This window comes from Felis catus, chromosome F2 (assembly GCF_018350175.1).
Source record: "Felis catus isolate Fca126 chromosome F2, F.catus_Fca126_mat1.0, whole genome shotgun sequence".
Classification (NCBI taxonomy): Eukaryota; Metazoa; Chordata; class Mammalia; order Carnivora; family Felidae; genus Felis; species Felis catus.
Window position 1 is genome coordinate 54,522,917 of NC_058385.1, and position 14,065 is coordinate 54,536,981.

General features: G+C 38.6%; 1 protein-coding gene and 1 long non-coding RNA gene across 6 annotated transcripts in view; one reads left to right on the forward strand and one right to left on the reverse strand.

Annotated features, from left to right (window-relative positions):
* PKHD1L1 (PKHD1 like 1) overlaps positions 1-9,674 on the forward strand; it is a 158,118-nt gene extending 148,444 nt beyond the window's left edge. For 4 of the 5 annotated variants that reach the window (XM_045049585.1, XM_023248273.2, XM_045049583.1 and 1 more), the window contains 4 exons: positions 247-393; positions 976-1,129; positions 4,743-5,009; positions 8,781-9,674. In XM_045049585.1, coding sequence (XP_044905520.1) covers positions 247-393; positions 976-1,129; positions 4,743-5,009; positions 8,781-8,791 — 579 coding nt within the window. In that variant the 3' untranslated portion in view covers positions 8,792-9,674. The remainder of the gene's footprint in view (positions 1-246; positions 394-975; positions 1,130-4,742; positions 5,010-8,780) is intronic. The other variant, XM_045049586.1, reaches the window with a different exon arrangement.
* Positions 20-14,065, reverse strand: LOC123383024. The gene is made up of 3 exons (XR_006592213.1): positions 13,543-14,065; positions 12,655-13,450; positions 20-367 (listed from the first exon to the last, which is right to left on the reverse strand). It is a non-coding gene; the product is annotated as an uncharacterized LOC123383024 (long non-coding RNA).

The following is a 14,065-nucleotide window of genomic DNA, read 5'->3' on the forward strand; positions in this document are numbered from 1 at the left end:
TAGTTGAAAAAGGAGCATATCTTCTAAAAAATTATTTATTGGTATAAAATGTGATTTTCTTTGAATATTTATAACAGTGCTTCATGAATTTGATCAGGGGGAAATATTTTAAGAAAATTAATTTCACATATTAAGGATATTTTTACGCTTATTATTACATATTACACTTAGCCTAAGATGAATTTGCTACTGACTGTAATTTATCATGTGAAAACCACTTCATCACTCATGACCGTTAATTTACAGGTGACTGCCCAACCAGTTGAAAGGTTTGCATTTCCTGTTCATCATGTGGCCTTTGTGTCCTCACTCTCAGTGATCACTCAGCCCGTGGCAGCACAGCCAGGACAGCCATTTTCTCAGCAACCTGCAGTAAAGGCAGTAGATTCAGATGTAAGTTATAACCCAGAGCTTTAACTGAGTGAAGGAATTAAGCTATAAATTCTGGAAGGTGAGCCAACTTCTGTAATCCTGGTATGCTGGCAACCTGAGGATTTCACTACCCCTTGAAAACTGGACTAAAACCTGTGGATACAATATTTTACTGTTTTAAAAATGTTCCTTTTCAATGAACTTGTTCCACTGCCCACCCATATTTGTGAACTCCTTGTACAGGAGAAGCTTCTACAGATTTCAAATTTGTATTGAGGCATTTTAAATAATATAGTTTTGCATATCTTAAAAAAAAAGCATGGGAACAGGACAATTATAATTCTCTATTACTTTTTTCTTTTTTTTTTACATTTTTTTTGAAGTTTATTTATTTTTGGGACAGAGAGAGACAGAGCATGAATGGGGGAGGGGCAGAGAGAGAGGGAGACACAGAATCGGAAGCAGGCTCCAGGCTCTGAGCCATCAGCCCAGAGCCTGACACGGGGCTCAAACTCACGGACAGCGAGATCGTGACCTGGGCCGAAGTCGGCTGCCCAACCGACTGAGCCACCCAGGCGCCCCATCTATTACTTTTTTCTTTAGGGTGATTGTGTATCAGTTGGGATTACTTCACTGACTTTGAAGGCCATACTAAAGGACTCCAATAATAACCACATCACTGGTCTTAGTGGAAATACAACAATTCCATTCAGCAGCTGCTGGGCCAACTATACAGACCTTACTCTTCTTAGAACAGGTGAGTGTACTATTTTGGATCTTCACATATACATCCAAAAATAGGGATAATTATAATTGAACAAAGCATTCTATAATACTCTGATCAATAAATTATAGAAATTGGAACACTATACCTGCCTTGTTTCAAAGAACATTTCAGATAACATCTAGCTTACAAAAGTATCAAAAACAAAATAGAAATTAAAATAGGTAATTAAGGAAATTAAACAGATAATCTGAGGCTGTGCATCAAAATTATATCATGATTCATATTTTTATCCATTTGTTGATTTTTCTAAATTTTCACTAAATATGCATTACATTTATAATAAAAACAAGCAATACATAGATTTTCAAATTGAAGAAAAGGGAGGATAAGATAGGCTAATATAACTTTAATGCCCCATGCAGGGGTTCAGAGTTGGACTGAGAAGTGGGTTCTAAGCTTTCTGAAAGCCATTACAAAGGAGAAAACATAAGCATTATGATTCCACAGTGCCCATCAGGAAAAACCAGTAAACAAACCAGTTGTTGTGGAGAATTATAACTTGTTCTGAGATCAGAACAAATGTGTCCTATGAGTTTTCATAAAGTATACCAAATGAATCTGTATGAAGTGATATCTTCAATATTATAATAAATAGTTATAACTTCCACTGTGATGTTTCTTATATTATTGTTATACGGGTTGATGGCATAACTGCAATTGGTAAAAGCCTTCCTACTGAGGCCAAAACAGATTGTAGAGTATCTACTCGTGATAGATTGTAGAGTATCTAAAAGAGAGAAATAGATAAATTACTTATACTTGAGACAGGCTTCTGTTAATCTGTTTACCATTAATCTGGGCCCATTTAAGAACTTTATAGGCCCTAACTTCTGAAAAGTTATATTGGTACTCCCCACTTCTTACCACTGTTCTCTCACACATATATACATACTAAAGGTGAGAATAAAGGTAAAAAGTGAAGAGTAAAATAAGTAAAAGAAATTCCAATAATAGTCTGATTCTTTTCATATCAACTAAATAAATATCAAAGACAAAAATCATTCCCCCTAATATCTTTTTTCTTATTTTTTACTTCTTCTTGCTTTGATGGTACCCTAAACCAGACAAGCTTGGTCTGCCTACTAGGCAGCAGTATCTCAACCCAGTGTTCGATGGGACTCAAATGAAAATGAGTTGTGATCCTAGACAGGTACCTAGAGTGCCCTATACACTTGCTGGTTAAGGGCAGAGCCTAAGTCTTTCTGAATCAGTGTAAATGGTAGTAGAACTGGGATCCTCTTCTGGAAAGTGAGGCACTTAACAAGAACCCAGGTGAAGAGAAGGTTGCCCACTGCCTCATGAAGGTGGACCCAAATGGTACCCAGTGGCAAAAACCCAACCTAGACACTATGTTCTTCAAAGTGCCACTTCCAAATAGCAATGTTCCAAAATAACCAGTATCACTGGAATGCTGAAACAATAATATAAGTTTTGGTGTTTTATTGTGATAACAAAATATCATCCCCCTTTTATACACTAAATTTTCCTTCCTAGTTCAAAGCTTCCCTCGAAGTATTTATCTGACTGCTATGGAGAACAGCCATTGCTTCTAATCTCTTTCTTGCTTGCTTACCTGCTGTCCTACTTTATTACTTTCATCAAGTGTACGGTCTCAGTTCTCTGGTTGTATATAGTAAGGAACACCAACGACAGTCATCTCTTCATTATCTTTAGATCAGTTATCTAGTTGGTAGATTAACCACTATAAAATTGTAATAACAACAAAGCACATGAGAAAAAAATAACAAAGCATCGTTTTTGTAACTCTGGTAGGCAACCCCCATAGTTACTGGAAGTGGGAAATCCCCTTGCAGATCAGCCGAGAGCCTGACACCACACCCTCTTCTACTTTTAGCTCAATAAGAAGCAAAGCAGGGGCCAAGATAGAGAGGAGGTATGGGTTGTGGTTTCTCACACAGAAAATGGGGATGTGAGAATTAAGTGAGAAAAGGGTGGAAGAAGAATAAAGTAAACAGCTGAATCCGCATCTTTGAGCAATCTGGATAAAAAATAGTATTCCTAGTGGATAACAACATTTGGGACATGTCTACCTGGCAACCTATATGATATAAAGTGCTTGTTTCTGTTCTTATTGCTACATAACACACCAGCCCCAAATCTAATGGCTCAAACAACCATTTCACTTGCTCACAACAGTGTGGGCCAGTAATTTGGACAGGGATGGCTTATATCTGCTTAGTGATGTCTGGAGCTTTAGCTGGAATAGCTTGACTGAAATCATATCCCTAAGGTTTTGATTTTGGATTTTAGCTAGGTTCTTCAGTTCTCCTGCAGGGAGTGGCCTCTCCACAAGGCTCTCTTGGGCTTCCTCACAGTATATATAAAACATACTGAAAATACAGTACATTTTAAGAAAAAAATACGCCTGCCACGAAACTTCAGTTTTTTTCAAACTGAAAAAAGGAAAGACTTAAATACGCCATTGTCATGGATTGTAATGGTGGCAGAAAATTCTATAGAACAAGGACCGTCTGTCTTGAAAGTTACAGAATGCACTGGCATTGTTTGTGAAAGCACAATGAGGTCAAGATCTAACTATACTCTGAAAGAAAGGGAAGGGAAGGGAAGGGAAGGGAAGGGAAGGGAAGGGAAGGGAAGGGAAGGGAAGGGAAAGGAAGGGAAGGAGAGGAAGGGAGATGGAAGGGAAGGGAAGGGAAGAAAGAAGGAGGGGGAGGGAGGGATGAAGGGACAGAGAGGAAAAGAAAGAAAACAGAAATGATTTTTTTTAAAAAAGATAACAGAAGGAGAGGAATGAAAACTTCAGGGTTGGATAAGAATTGCAAACTCGGTGTGGTAGCCATTATTAATGACAGCAGGAGTTGTAGAAGCAATTATGTCAAGGAAAAATATATTGGTTATCTCATGTTCAAAACCGGGGAGACTTAACATATGGATTAAAAAATATTTGGATAAGCTTTTTATGTTCCACATTCTAAAAATATCTAAAAAGTTTCCTTAAGCTTGTCTGCATGGAAGTAAGAAGAAAGGGTCACAATCGTGCAACACAAAAATAGCATCTGACTTAAAGGAAGTGTGAAAAACAGTAAAATTGTTGAATCAAAATGGAGAGCATATGGTTTTTGTTGTACTATTCTTCCAACTCTTCTGTGATTGAAACTTTTCAAAATAAAAAGTTTAGTATTTCGGTATCCACCCCCATCGCCCCCAGCTGAGGCTGAGGCTTCTCTACTCCAGGTCAAGTATCCAGGGATGGAACAGAGGCTCAGTATTTTTACTTCCTTTCCCTACTGTCCCTCATTTTAAGCAGCCTCTCTCTAGTCCTGAGCACTAGGAAGATATCCCTAAGAAGCAAGTACTGATGCTACAGAAAGAAAATCTAGCCAGATTTCCCCTGCCCACAGTTGATGGGCAGTTGGAACTCTAACTCTGAGACCTCCTCTATGCGTGTTTATACTTCAATAAATCTATTTGGCTCAATTTCCAAAAATACTTCATTAGGAATTATACAGTACTTTTAAGTCAATGAAAACCCAACTGCGTCTGTGTGAAAACAAACAAATTATAAAAAGAAGTCAAATTCTATAATGATGTTTCCTCCTAGGAAAAAATTATAAGATTGAATTTATACTGGATGATATTGCCCGGGTGGAATCTGGGACTCTGAGCCTACCAGCACAGTCTGTCGCTAGTGGTGGTGGCACCAATGGTGGCAGCAGCAGCAGTGGCAGCAGTGACAGCAGCAGCAGCAAAGCATCGACTGTGGGCACAGCTGCGCAGACAGTGATTGTAGTAATTAGCTGTCTGGTGGGAAGAGTGTTGCTCTTGGAAACATTTATGGCCACAGTTTTGATTTTGAACATAAATCTAGGTAAGCATAGTTCATTTCTTATGTAATGTATGTATATGTCTCCACATACTGAGGTTCCAGTAAATGTTTACTAAACAGAGATCAAGGGCACAACCATTGTGCATGGCACCACTGGGAACACAGAGACATGGTCTTGGCCATTGAGAAAGTAATAGCTTCAGTGGTGGAGGTAAAGACAACCTTACAGGAAATGTTATTCACATTACATGATGGCATATGGGAATGTGGGGAATGAGAAGATAATGGTGGGCTCTCTTTCAGTTACAAGGGGCAGAAGCTCAGCTTGAATTGGTTTAGGCAGTAAAATGAACTCACTTAACTGGGAATTCCAGTTGTGATTTCTGCTATAACTAGACCTAAGCACGCACATGATGTCATCCAAAAATTATGTCTCTCCATCTCTGGGCTCCATGCTCCTTGATGGTAGTAGATTCACTCTCAGGCAGACAACCTCATGGCAAGGGTTCCACCTGTGTCTTCATGTACGTTCTACCAGCCCGGCAGCTAATGCAGAAAGAGCAAACCTCTTTCTCAACACTTTCAGCAAAATCCCAAAGCAGTATCATTGACCTAGTTTGGGTCACACATCCATTCTTGAACCAATCACTAGGGCCATCAGGTGCTGTGTACCCCATCTCAGCTAATGCTGAGGTCATTTTTCTCATCTCTCAGGCTGATACTTCTTAGGCTTTTTTCCTTCAAGCTCCATGTCCCTTCAAGTTGCCCTATGTCCATCCATAATGTTACAGATCTGTTCCTCCTTTAAAGTCTTGGGGCTCCACTTACAACTTCTTCTTTTTTATTACTTCTTTCTTGACCTTTTACAATAGCCTCCTGAATTCCCTGCTTCCGAACTCCTCACTTTCAGCCTATCCTCCATATAGCTGTCAGATTTATGACATGTAGTGATGTCATGTAGTGATTTGTCATGTCAGATCCTCAAAGATTCCTCACTACATGCAAATTGTAATCAACACCAAAGGTCCTGAAGTCAGTTTTGAAGATTTCCTCCTGTGACAAATCATTCCTAGAAAAGATTCTTGCCATCCTACGTATTCCCTCCCTTTGGGCTTTCTCTGCTCATGGCATCCTGCCAGGCCTTGCTGCAGATCCAGCTCCTCCACCAGGTTTCCCTTCTTTCTTCCCACTCGCTAATACATGTAATTCTCTTCTCCCCTGTTCTCCAGTTATGCTTTGTTTCTACCATTATTATAGCCTTTCCTGTGGTATACTTGTATTAAACTTACACAAATTCAAATCTACCTTCCTTCACTAAATAAACTGTGAGTACTCAGAAGATAAGACCACATACTGTATTTGTCATAGGTGCTAAAAATGTGGTTTAGTTGGTTTTAAATATTAAAAGGGGGACAAGTCCTGCCTGCCGACATAGGAGGAAATTTTGAGTTGAGGTAATATAGGCAAACAGTAAAAAGCTTAGATTGGCAGGTATTAATCAGTTTGCAGTTTATCTAATAGGGGAATGATGAAGAGTTTCTGACAGACTAATGAGATGAAAGTATCACATAAAGAATACTGATAAGATTTAAGAAGATGAAAACGGTTCTAGAGATTGGTTGCACAGCAGTGTGAACATACCTAACGCTACTTGTCCACTTTAAAAATGGTTAAAATTTGGGGTGCCTGGGTGGCTCAGTTGGTTAAATGCCCGACTTCGGCTCAGGTCATGGCCTCACGGTTTGTGAGTTTGAGCCCCATGTTGGGCTCTGTGCTGACAGCTCAGAGCCTGGAGTCTGCTTTAGATTCTGTGTCTCCCTCTCTTTCTCTGCCCCTCCCTCACTCACTCTCTCTCAAAAATAAATAAATATTTAAAAAATTTTTAAATAAATAAAAATGGTTAAAATTTTATGTTATATGGATTTCACCCTGATTAAAAATAAAATTTAAAAAATCAGGATTGATCTATACAGAACCAATACAGATCTCCAAATATCAAAAGATGATAAATATTCTAAGTTTTAAGATACCTAATTAGATTCTTATATTTGAGTAATAATCAAAATCCAAAGAAAGATTTAAGAAGAATTTGAGATGGGGTAATAATTTAAAAGGATACTGAAGAATTTCAAGCAATAAAAGCCAAGACCAGAATTTAAATTTAAACATAGATAAGGTCAGGATGAAGGGACACATTGAGGCTGGTTCTGGGAGTAGCAGAACAAACTGGAGGCTGGGGTTTCAAGAACAATGATCAAACAGGAATTATCTGTTCTTTCCTCTTAATGGCAGAAATTAATTAGGAGACAGCTGTCAAGGGAGAAGTGTGGTTTGAAGAGACTCAGTCCTGGCCTCTTATAGCTGAATAAGGGTGGGTTTAGAACTAAGGGACAAGAGGGAAATGATCAGCACACAAGTTATTGTATTTTTATGCCAGAATTCTAAATGAAGCAAAACCAGTTGTCCATTTTACAATAGCATTACAGGTACTGCTTGAATTTGTTTCTTCTCAGAAGCATTAAACTATAAGGTATAAGTACTGCTTAGTATATCTTTGTGCATTTTGTATTTACTCACTAAATGCATTGTTTTCTAATTATCCTCACTGACTTTCAGCCTGCTTGTTCCCAAAGACTTTGGGATTATATAAAATTCAGAAAATTCTATTTTCAAGTCATTAGTAAATAATACTGTTCCTGGCATTTTCTCCTCCCCCCTCTTCGCCCCCTCCTCCCCTCCTCCTTCCCCTCCCCCCTCCTCTCCCTCCTCCTCCCCCTCCTCCCCCTCCCCTTCCTCCTTCCTCTTTTGAATGTTTATTTATTTTGAGAGCAAGACAACTTGAGCAGAGGAGGGACAGAAAGACACAGAATCCAAACCAGGCTCCCGGCTCTGAGCTGTCAGCACAGAGCCCAATGCAGGGCTCAAACCCATGAACCTCAAGGTCATGACCTGAGCCGAAGTCAGTCGCTTAACTGACTGAGCCACCCAAGTGCCCCTATTCTTGGCATTTTCTTTAGGACTTTTTTTCTCCAGATAGAAAAATTAATCAACATCTTCTCCTACTAAATAATCGCTCAGTAATCTATCCTTCAATTAAAACATAAAATGATTTAAACACCACTGTCCTAGTCTTGGGCTACTATAACAAAATACCACAGATTAAGTGGCTTTCTCATCGTTCTGGAGGCTGGAAATTTATTTCTCATGGTTCTGGAGGCTGGAAGTCTGAGATCACGGTGCCAGCATGGTGAGGTGAGGGCCCACTGCCAGGTCACTGATGGCGCCCTCACAGGACAGAAGGGCCTCAGGAGCTCTGGGGGTCTCTTTTATAAGAACACTAATCCCATCGTGATGGTTCCACTCTCAGGACTTAAACACCTCCCAAAGGCCCCACATGCAAATACTATTTCATTGGGTGTTAGGTTTTCAATGTAGGAATTTGGGGGTGGGGTGCATTCACACCATACCAACTATTAATGAAATGAAATGCTGGGATTTTTATAACTTTGCATTCTGAATTAACACTTCTATTTGTAAGAAAGTCATAAAGTTCCACTAAATAAAATGACATCTTGAATGTGAAAAATACAAAATTTAAGCACCATTATTGTCTCTCCCCAGTTCCACAAAAAGAGTGCATTATTGATTCTAACAATATATGGTCAACTTTGAAATACTAATTTTTTAGTACTGCTTTTGCCCTATTAACCATACCATGAAATTTTAGAAATGTTAAATGAATGAAACATATTTTAAACCACACTAGATGTTACTGCTACTTAAAAAAATATTTGTATTGTTTTCACGTTTCAGGATGCAACTAAAAGTGTGCTGTTCCGAAGAACAGGCTGAAAACAAAAACACAAGAGCTGCTTTTTATGAGCTATTTTATTGTGCAACAAGAAAAAGCCTATAGCAGTTTCAAGAAAATAAGCAAAAAATATTTTTATAATATATAAAATGTACTAATTCGCTTTCATGACAAAAATCAAATTTCTTCAAAATATAAGTCTTTTGATTCCTTATATTCATATGTTCTTATTTCATCTAAAAAAATACTTTAAGAAATCTTTGATTTGGAAGCAGATATGCCACCTCCAAGTTGCTATACCTACAAATCATAGAGTCCTTTATGTGCAAGAGCTTGTCTAGTTTCGACTTACCCACTTTTAGATCAGATTGGAAGCATTTTGAATTTGTGTATGTACTGGGGGATCTGACTTCCGTTATCCATTCATGACACTCTGATTTCCAATGATCTAAACCATTCTAATTTCTTAGGATTTTGGAGAAATTAGATTTGTTTTATACCTTTTTCAGACAAAGTTGCTGATTTTCAGATCTATAGTAATCCTAGAAATTCTAGATTGCCCTGGATTTCTGGGCCTGCCAAACCCTGGCTACCATTCTAAGAGTTTTTGTTGTTGTCTCTGGAGCAAACTTTTGGAAAAAGCCCAAATTATCTCTGCTTACGTTCTTCCCACTCAAAAATGCCTCAGCTATGAGTGTAGCTTCCTACAATCCCATGCTATAGCACAAGAAATATGTATTTTTAAGAGAATAAAATAAGGGAATGCAAAAAAAATCATAATGTAGATAAGTTAACCAAAAGCTCTCATACTATGAAAATTGTACTTTTTACTCAGAAAATTCTAAAGGAAATGCTTAATTTTGAGGAAGAACTATCAATAAAGGCATTGTAGCTATGTCCAGAGCAAGAAAAGCTGATACTCAGAAAAGTTACCTTCCAGCAAGTAACAACACTAAGGAAGCATTGGGAACAGCTGCGAACATTCAACAAATTTCAGACCTTTCTCTTCTGTCTGCCATTTCCTAGTATATTCACCCCACATCATTGTTAATCTTGGTTAAGAAAAATAGTAAACATTTACCAGGTAGCAAATCCAAATATCTTTGTATAAATCTGGCATTTTGTTCAAACTGAACAAATCTATTTAATCAAATCTATCTATCTAGTCAAATCTATTTAGCATTTACTAGATATGAGACATTCTAGTGAGAAGACTACAGGGAATAAGATGCTGTCTCTACTTTCTACCAGCTCACAAAGTAGTTGGGGAAATAGTCCTGGAAAAAGGTAACACTGATGCAAAACAGTATGTGAGGACCACAGCTCAAGGGTGATGCCTGAGATGAGTGTTGAGGAATAAAGCATGAGATGAACCAAGGAAGGGAGTCCTGGCAGAGGTGTGGTGGCAAGAACGAAGGCTGGAACACCAGTAGATGGTGAGTTCCTTGAAGGCAGGGCACTCCTTATGCAGCATGTCTTCCTGCCATGTAACAAAACATCCAGCACTAGTAGATCCTGATTCGCTCTTTAGTGGACAAACGAAGCATGGAATGTGGGGAAATCAGCAAGCAGTCTGATGTTACTGGAACACCAATCTGACATAAGGAACGGCACCAAGCAAGGCTGGAAGGAGAGACAGCAGTCTTCTGTGCCATGCCATCAGAGGAGCTTGGATTTATTTTGTAGGTCCTAGGGATGCAGTTTTAACTAGGTATTAAAATAGAAGTTTTGGCTAGGACACATTTTAAAGCGGGGGGGGGGGGGGTGTACCAAACAAAGATGTACAACCTTTTTAAGTAGGTAGATTGGAGGATTTTTGGAGAGCAGTTTTTTAGAAATAGCTATGCTGAGAGACCCTTTGCAAAGGGGAAGGATTGGATGTACTAGCTCGCGATGCCAAAGCAAGAGACAAGGATTTAATTAGGCTTATGGAAGCTCAGAGGTTTGAGGCACGCAATGGATTGGTGTCGGACTCATTGCTGTTAAGAATCCTAGACAAAAAGGTTTTAAATAGCCTTCATTCATAAGCTGGCCACCTTTTTAAAAAAATGTTTCTTTGAACAATGCTGTCTTAGAAATTCATTTTTAATTTTTTAGAAATACTTTTTAATGTTAGAAGTGGCTATTTACTGGTATATTAGGATTGTTCTATCCATGATGTGAAAAATTCGTAAAATAAATATAATGCTTCCACTTTGCTCAATGTAAGGAACAGGATAAGTTAATAAGAAAGAAAAAAAAAGAATGTCTTCCTATATTTCTGGTAAGTAAAACATTTATGTCTTGTACTACTGTTTCTACTCTTTCCTAAGCTCTATCACTTTTGATCATTGCAGTGACTCCCAGATGGTGCATCTACTACTACCACTGCGCTGCCTGAGTGGCTTAGTCGGTTGTGCATCCGACTTTGGCTCAGGACATAATCTCATAAACATTAAAAAAATTAGAATACTACTACTAACAATAACAATAAATAAAGATTCACCACATGCTTACTATGTGTCAGACATATGCTGAGTGTTCTATGTGGACTCTTTCCTTACAATAACCCTGTGAAGTCATTGTCCCCTTTTCCAGATGAGGACACTGTTGAAACCTAAAAAGATTTAATAAAATGCCCCAGTTCACAGAGCTTCCAATGGTAAAGCTAGGATTCAATCTACCTCCAGAACCAAGTGGCAACATTTCACTGCTTCTCACTTTTCTTCAAGCACTGGAAAGTGTTTCATTCTGAAGAGGTTTTTCATAAAACGTATTTATGTCTAAGACACAAATTCTAGGTTTATACTTTATGACCTCTATGGCCTCAGGCACGTTCTTAGTTTTTCTCATTCTCGGTTTCTTCACACGTAAAATGTGGAAAATATCTACCTTGCAGTGTGGTATTTGAGGACTGATGATAGCATGTATATGAAATTCAATAACAGTGCCTAACAGGTGGTAGGTGGTAAATGGTAGCCACTCTTGCTATTTTTAGTACCATAACGTTGCCTATATCATGTCAATCCCTGGCCCAATAAATCATTAGGCTTCTTATTACACCAGAACAAGGTCTAGCATGTAATAAACACTGTGAGTGTTAATTAAATAGACTCTTAGGCTGGGCACAGGCCACCTAGAATAAAGACTAGTTCCCCATCTCCCTTGCCATTAGGAATGACCAACTTTTGTGTAGTAAGTTATAAAACTGGAAATAATCTTGTGGAATATTGTAGGAACTTAAAAGCTGGCTGTTAGGCATCGCTTTGACTTTTCTTCATCCTTTTCTGCCCTGTGGAACAAGATGTGTCCTTGGGCCAGGGAGACAAAGGCCAGCCCCTGAGTGCTCAGTTGCAAGGAGCTTGAGTCCCCGACAATGTGGTGCCCTATACCAGCCCTTGCTCTTGCAGGGTTTCCTTGTTACTTGGCAGAAATACTAAACCTAAACGATGTATCTCCTGGTTTCAGAAGATTCTTGAAAGAAACAAGACAACAGGGAATTAATCCTTCCCATCCAGGGATGTGGGCAGGGATAATACCAGGGCAAGAGAATAATTTAAAATATCATGTATAGGGGCGCCTGGGGGGCGCAGTCGGTTAAGCGTCCGACTTCAGCCAGGTCACGATCTCGCGGTCCGTGAGTTCGAGCCCCGCGTCAGGCTCTGGGCTGATGGCTCAGAGCCTGGAGCCTGTTTCCGATTCTGTGTCTCCCTCTCTCTGCCCCTCCCCCGTTCATGCTCTGTCTCTCTCTGTCCCAAAAATAAATAAATGTTGAAAAAAATAAATAAAATAAATAAAATATCACGTATATCTTTGAAGTTTTTGCCTGTTTCCTCCAAAACAGAAGTGCTTAAACCTTGATCTGAATCCATTGCATATTGGGTTTAGGAAGCCTACCTGAAACAGGTGAACCATCACACTTTTCTTCCATGTTCATCAGTGGGCATTTTCAGCTTCCTCAGGCCAGTACCAGCTGCCAAGAAGTGTTCAACTTCCAATGAAGGAAACACTCACCTCTCCAGAGAGTAGCTACAAACACATTTGTAAGACCAAAAGGAAAAGTACCTGCTGTAGGGGTTACAATAGGTATTTGAATACTTGTGGGCAATCTGACCAGCTGTAACAAGCCTCTAGCTGTCTTACTTACAGGTCCTAATAGACTACTCTAATTATGATGATCAGATTATTCTAAAATTAGATAACTCCCTATGAAAAAACTGTTCTTTCAGGCATTCTGTTTACCCATGACAAGCTGATTTTATTAGAGAAGTTCCTCCAGGGTAAGTGTTCTTTATGCTTTTCACTTCTCTAACATGCTTAGCACACGCTGTGCCGATGGTCTGTGTTGAATAAACTGTTTCATTAAACAAATGAGTAGGCTGCACAATGAAACTTTTCCCCTACAAGATTTTTGAGATAAATAAGTCCTTCCAAAATATTATAGAAATTGCACTTTATCTTCACTTACTGCCTTAACATTTCAAATAACAGTGTATAAAATTCACATCCAGTTAGACAACACAAGTTGTGGTTGCTATGGTAATGGGCTCAGAGCCTATGAGCAGAAAAAAATAATTCCTTTTGAGCAAGATATTTATTTGTGTGTCCAGTTACGTGGCAAGAGTATTTTCCTTTGGCTTTTCTTTACAGTAATTTATTCAGGCAGATGACCTTTTATGCATATAAGTTCTCCCTAGGAAGAGAGAAAATAAATATATTAAGTTTTTATATTGAAACAGTATATACAGAGAAATGTTTTTAACAAGAATTGATGGTATGTCTCACATTTTAAAGGGCCAGACATGGTCATAGGGGGATCCAGGAGCAGCAATTTGAAATGAAGAGATTAAAAAGCAACAATCAAGACACATGTCCTTCCAAGTGAATTTGAATTGATGGACAACAGCAAATCTCTATTTTGAACAGGACCTTTATTGTGAAGAAGCTTTAAAAATATTTATATTAATCATACAGCAAAGTCCAAGCTAATTTAGAGGAAAGAAAAAAATAAAATACAAAAGACTAGTTAGAGATGATTATGAGAATTCTGGTGTACTAAAATGATAGATACTGAGAAGAAAGAATGGACAAAACTTGGTAACAGATACTATTAGAAGCACAATATCCCAGAAGTAGTGAGAAAAAGCATGGAGAAGGTAGGGTTGTAGGTACTTTCCTTGTAACAGCTGTTTTCACGTTCTGTATTTTTTTTTTAAGTTTTCATTTATTTATTTTGAGAGAGAGAAAGAACGAGAATGAGTGGGGGAGGGGCAGAGAGAGAGAGGGAGAGAGAGAGAATCCCAACAGG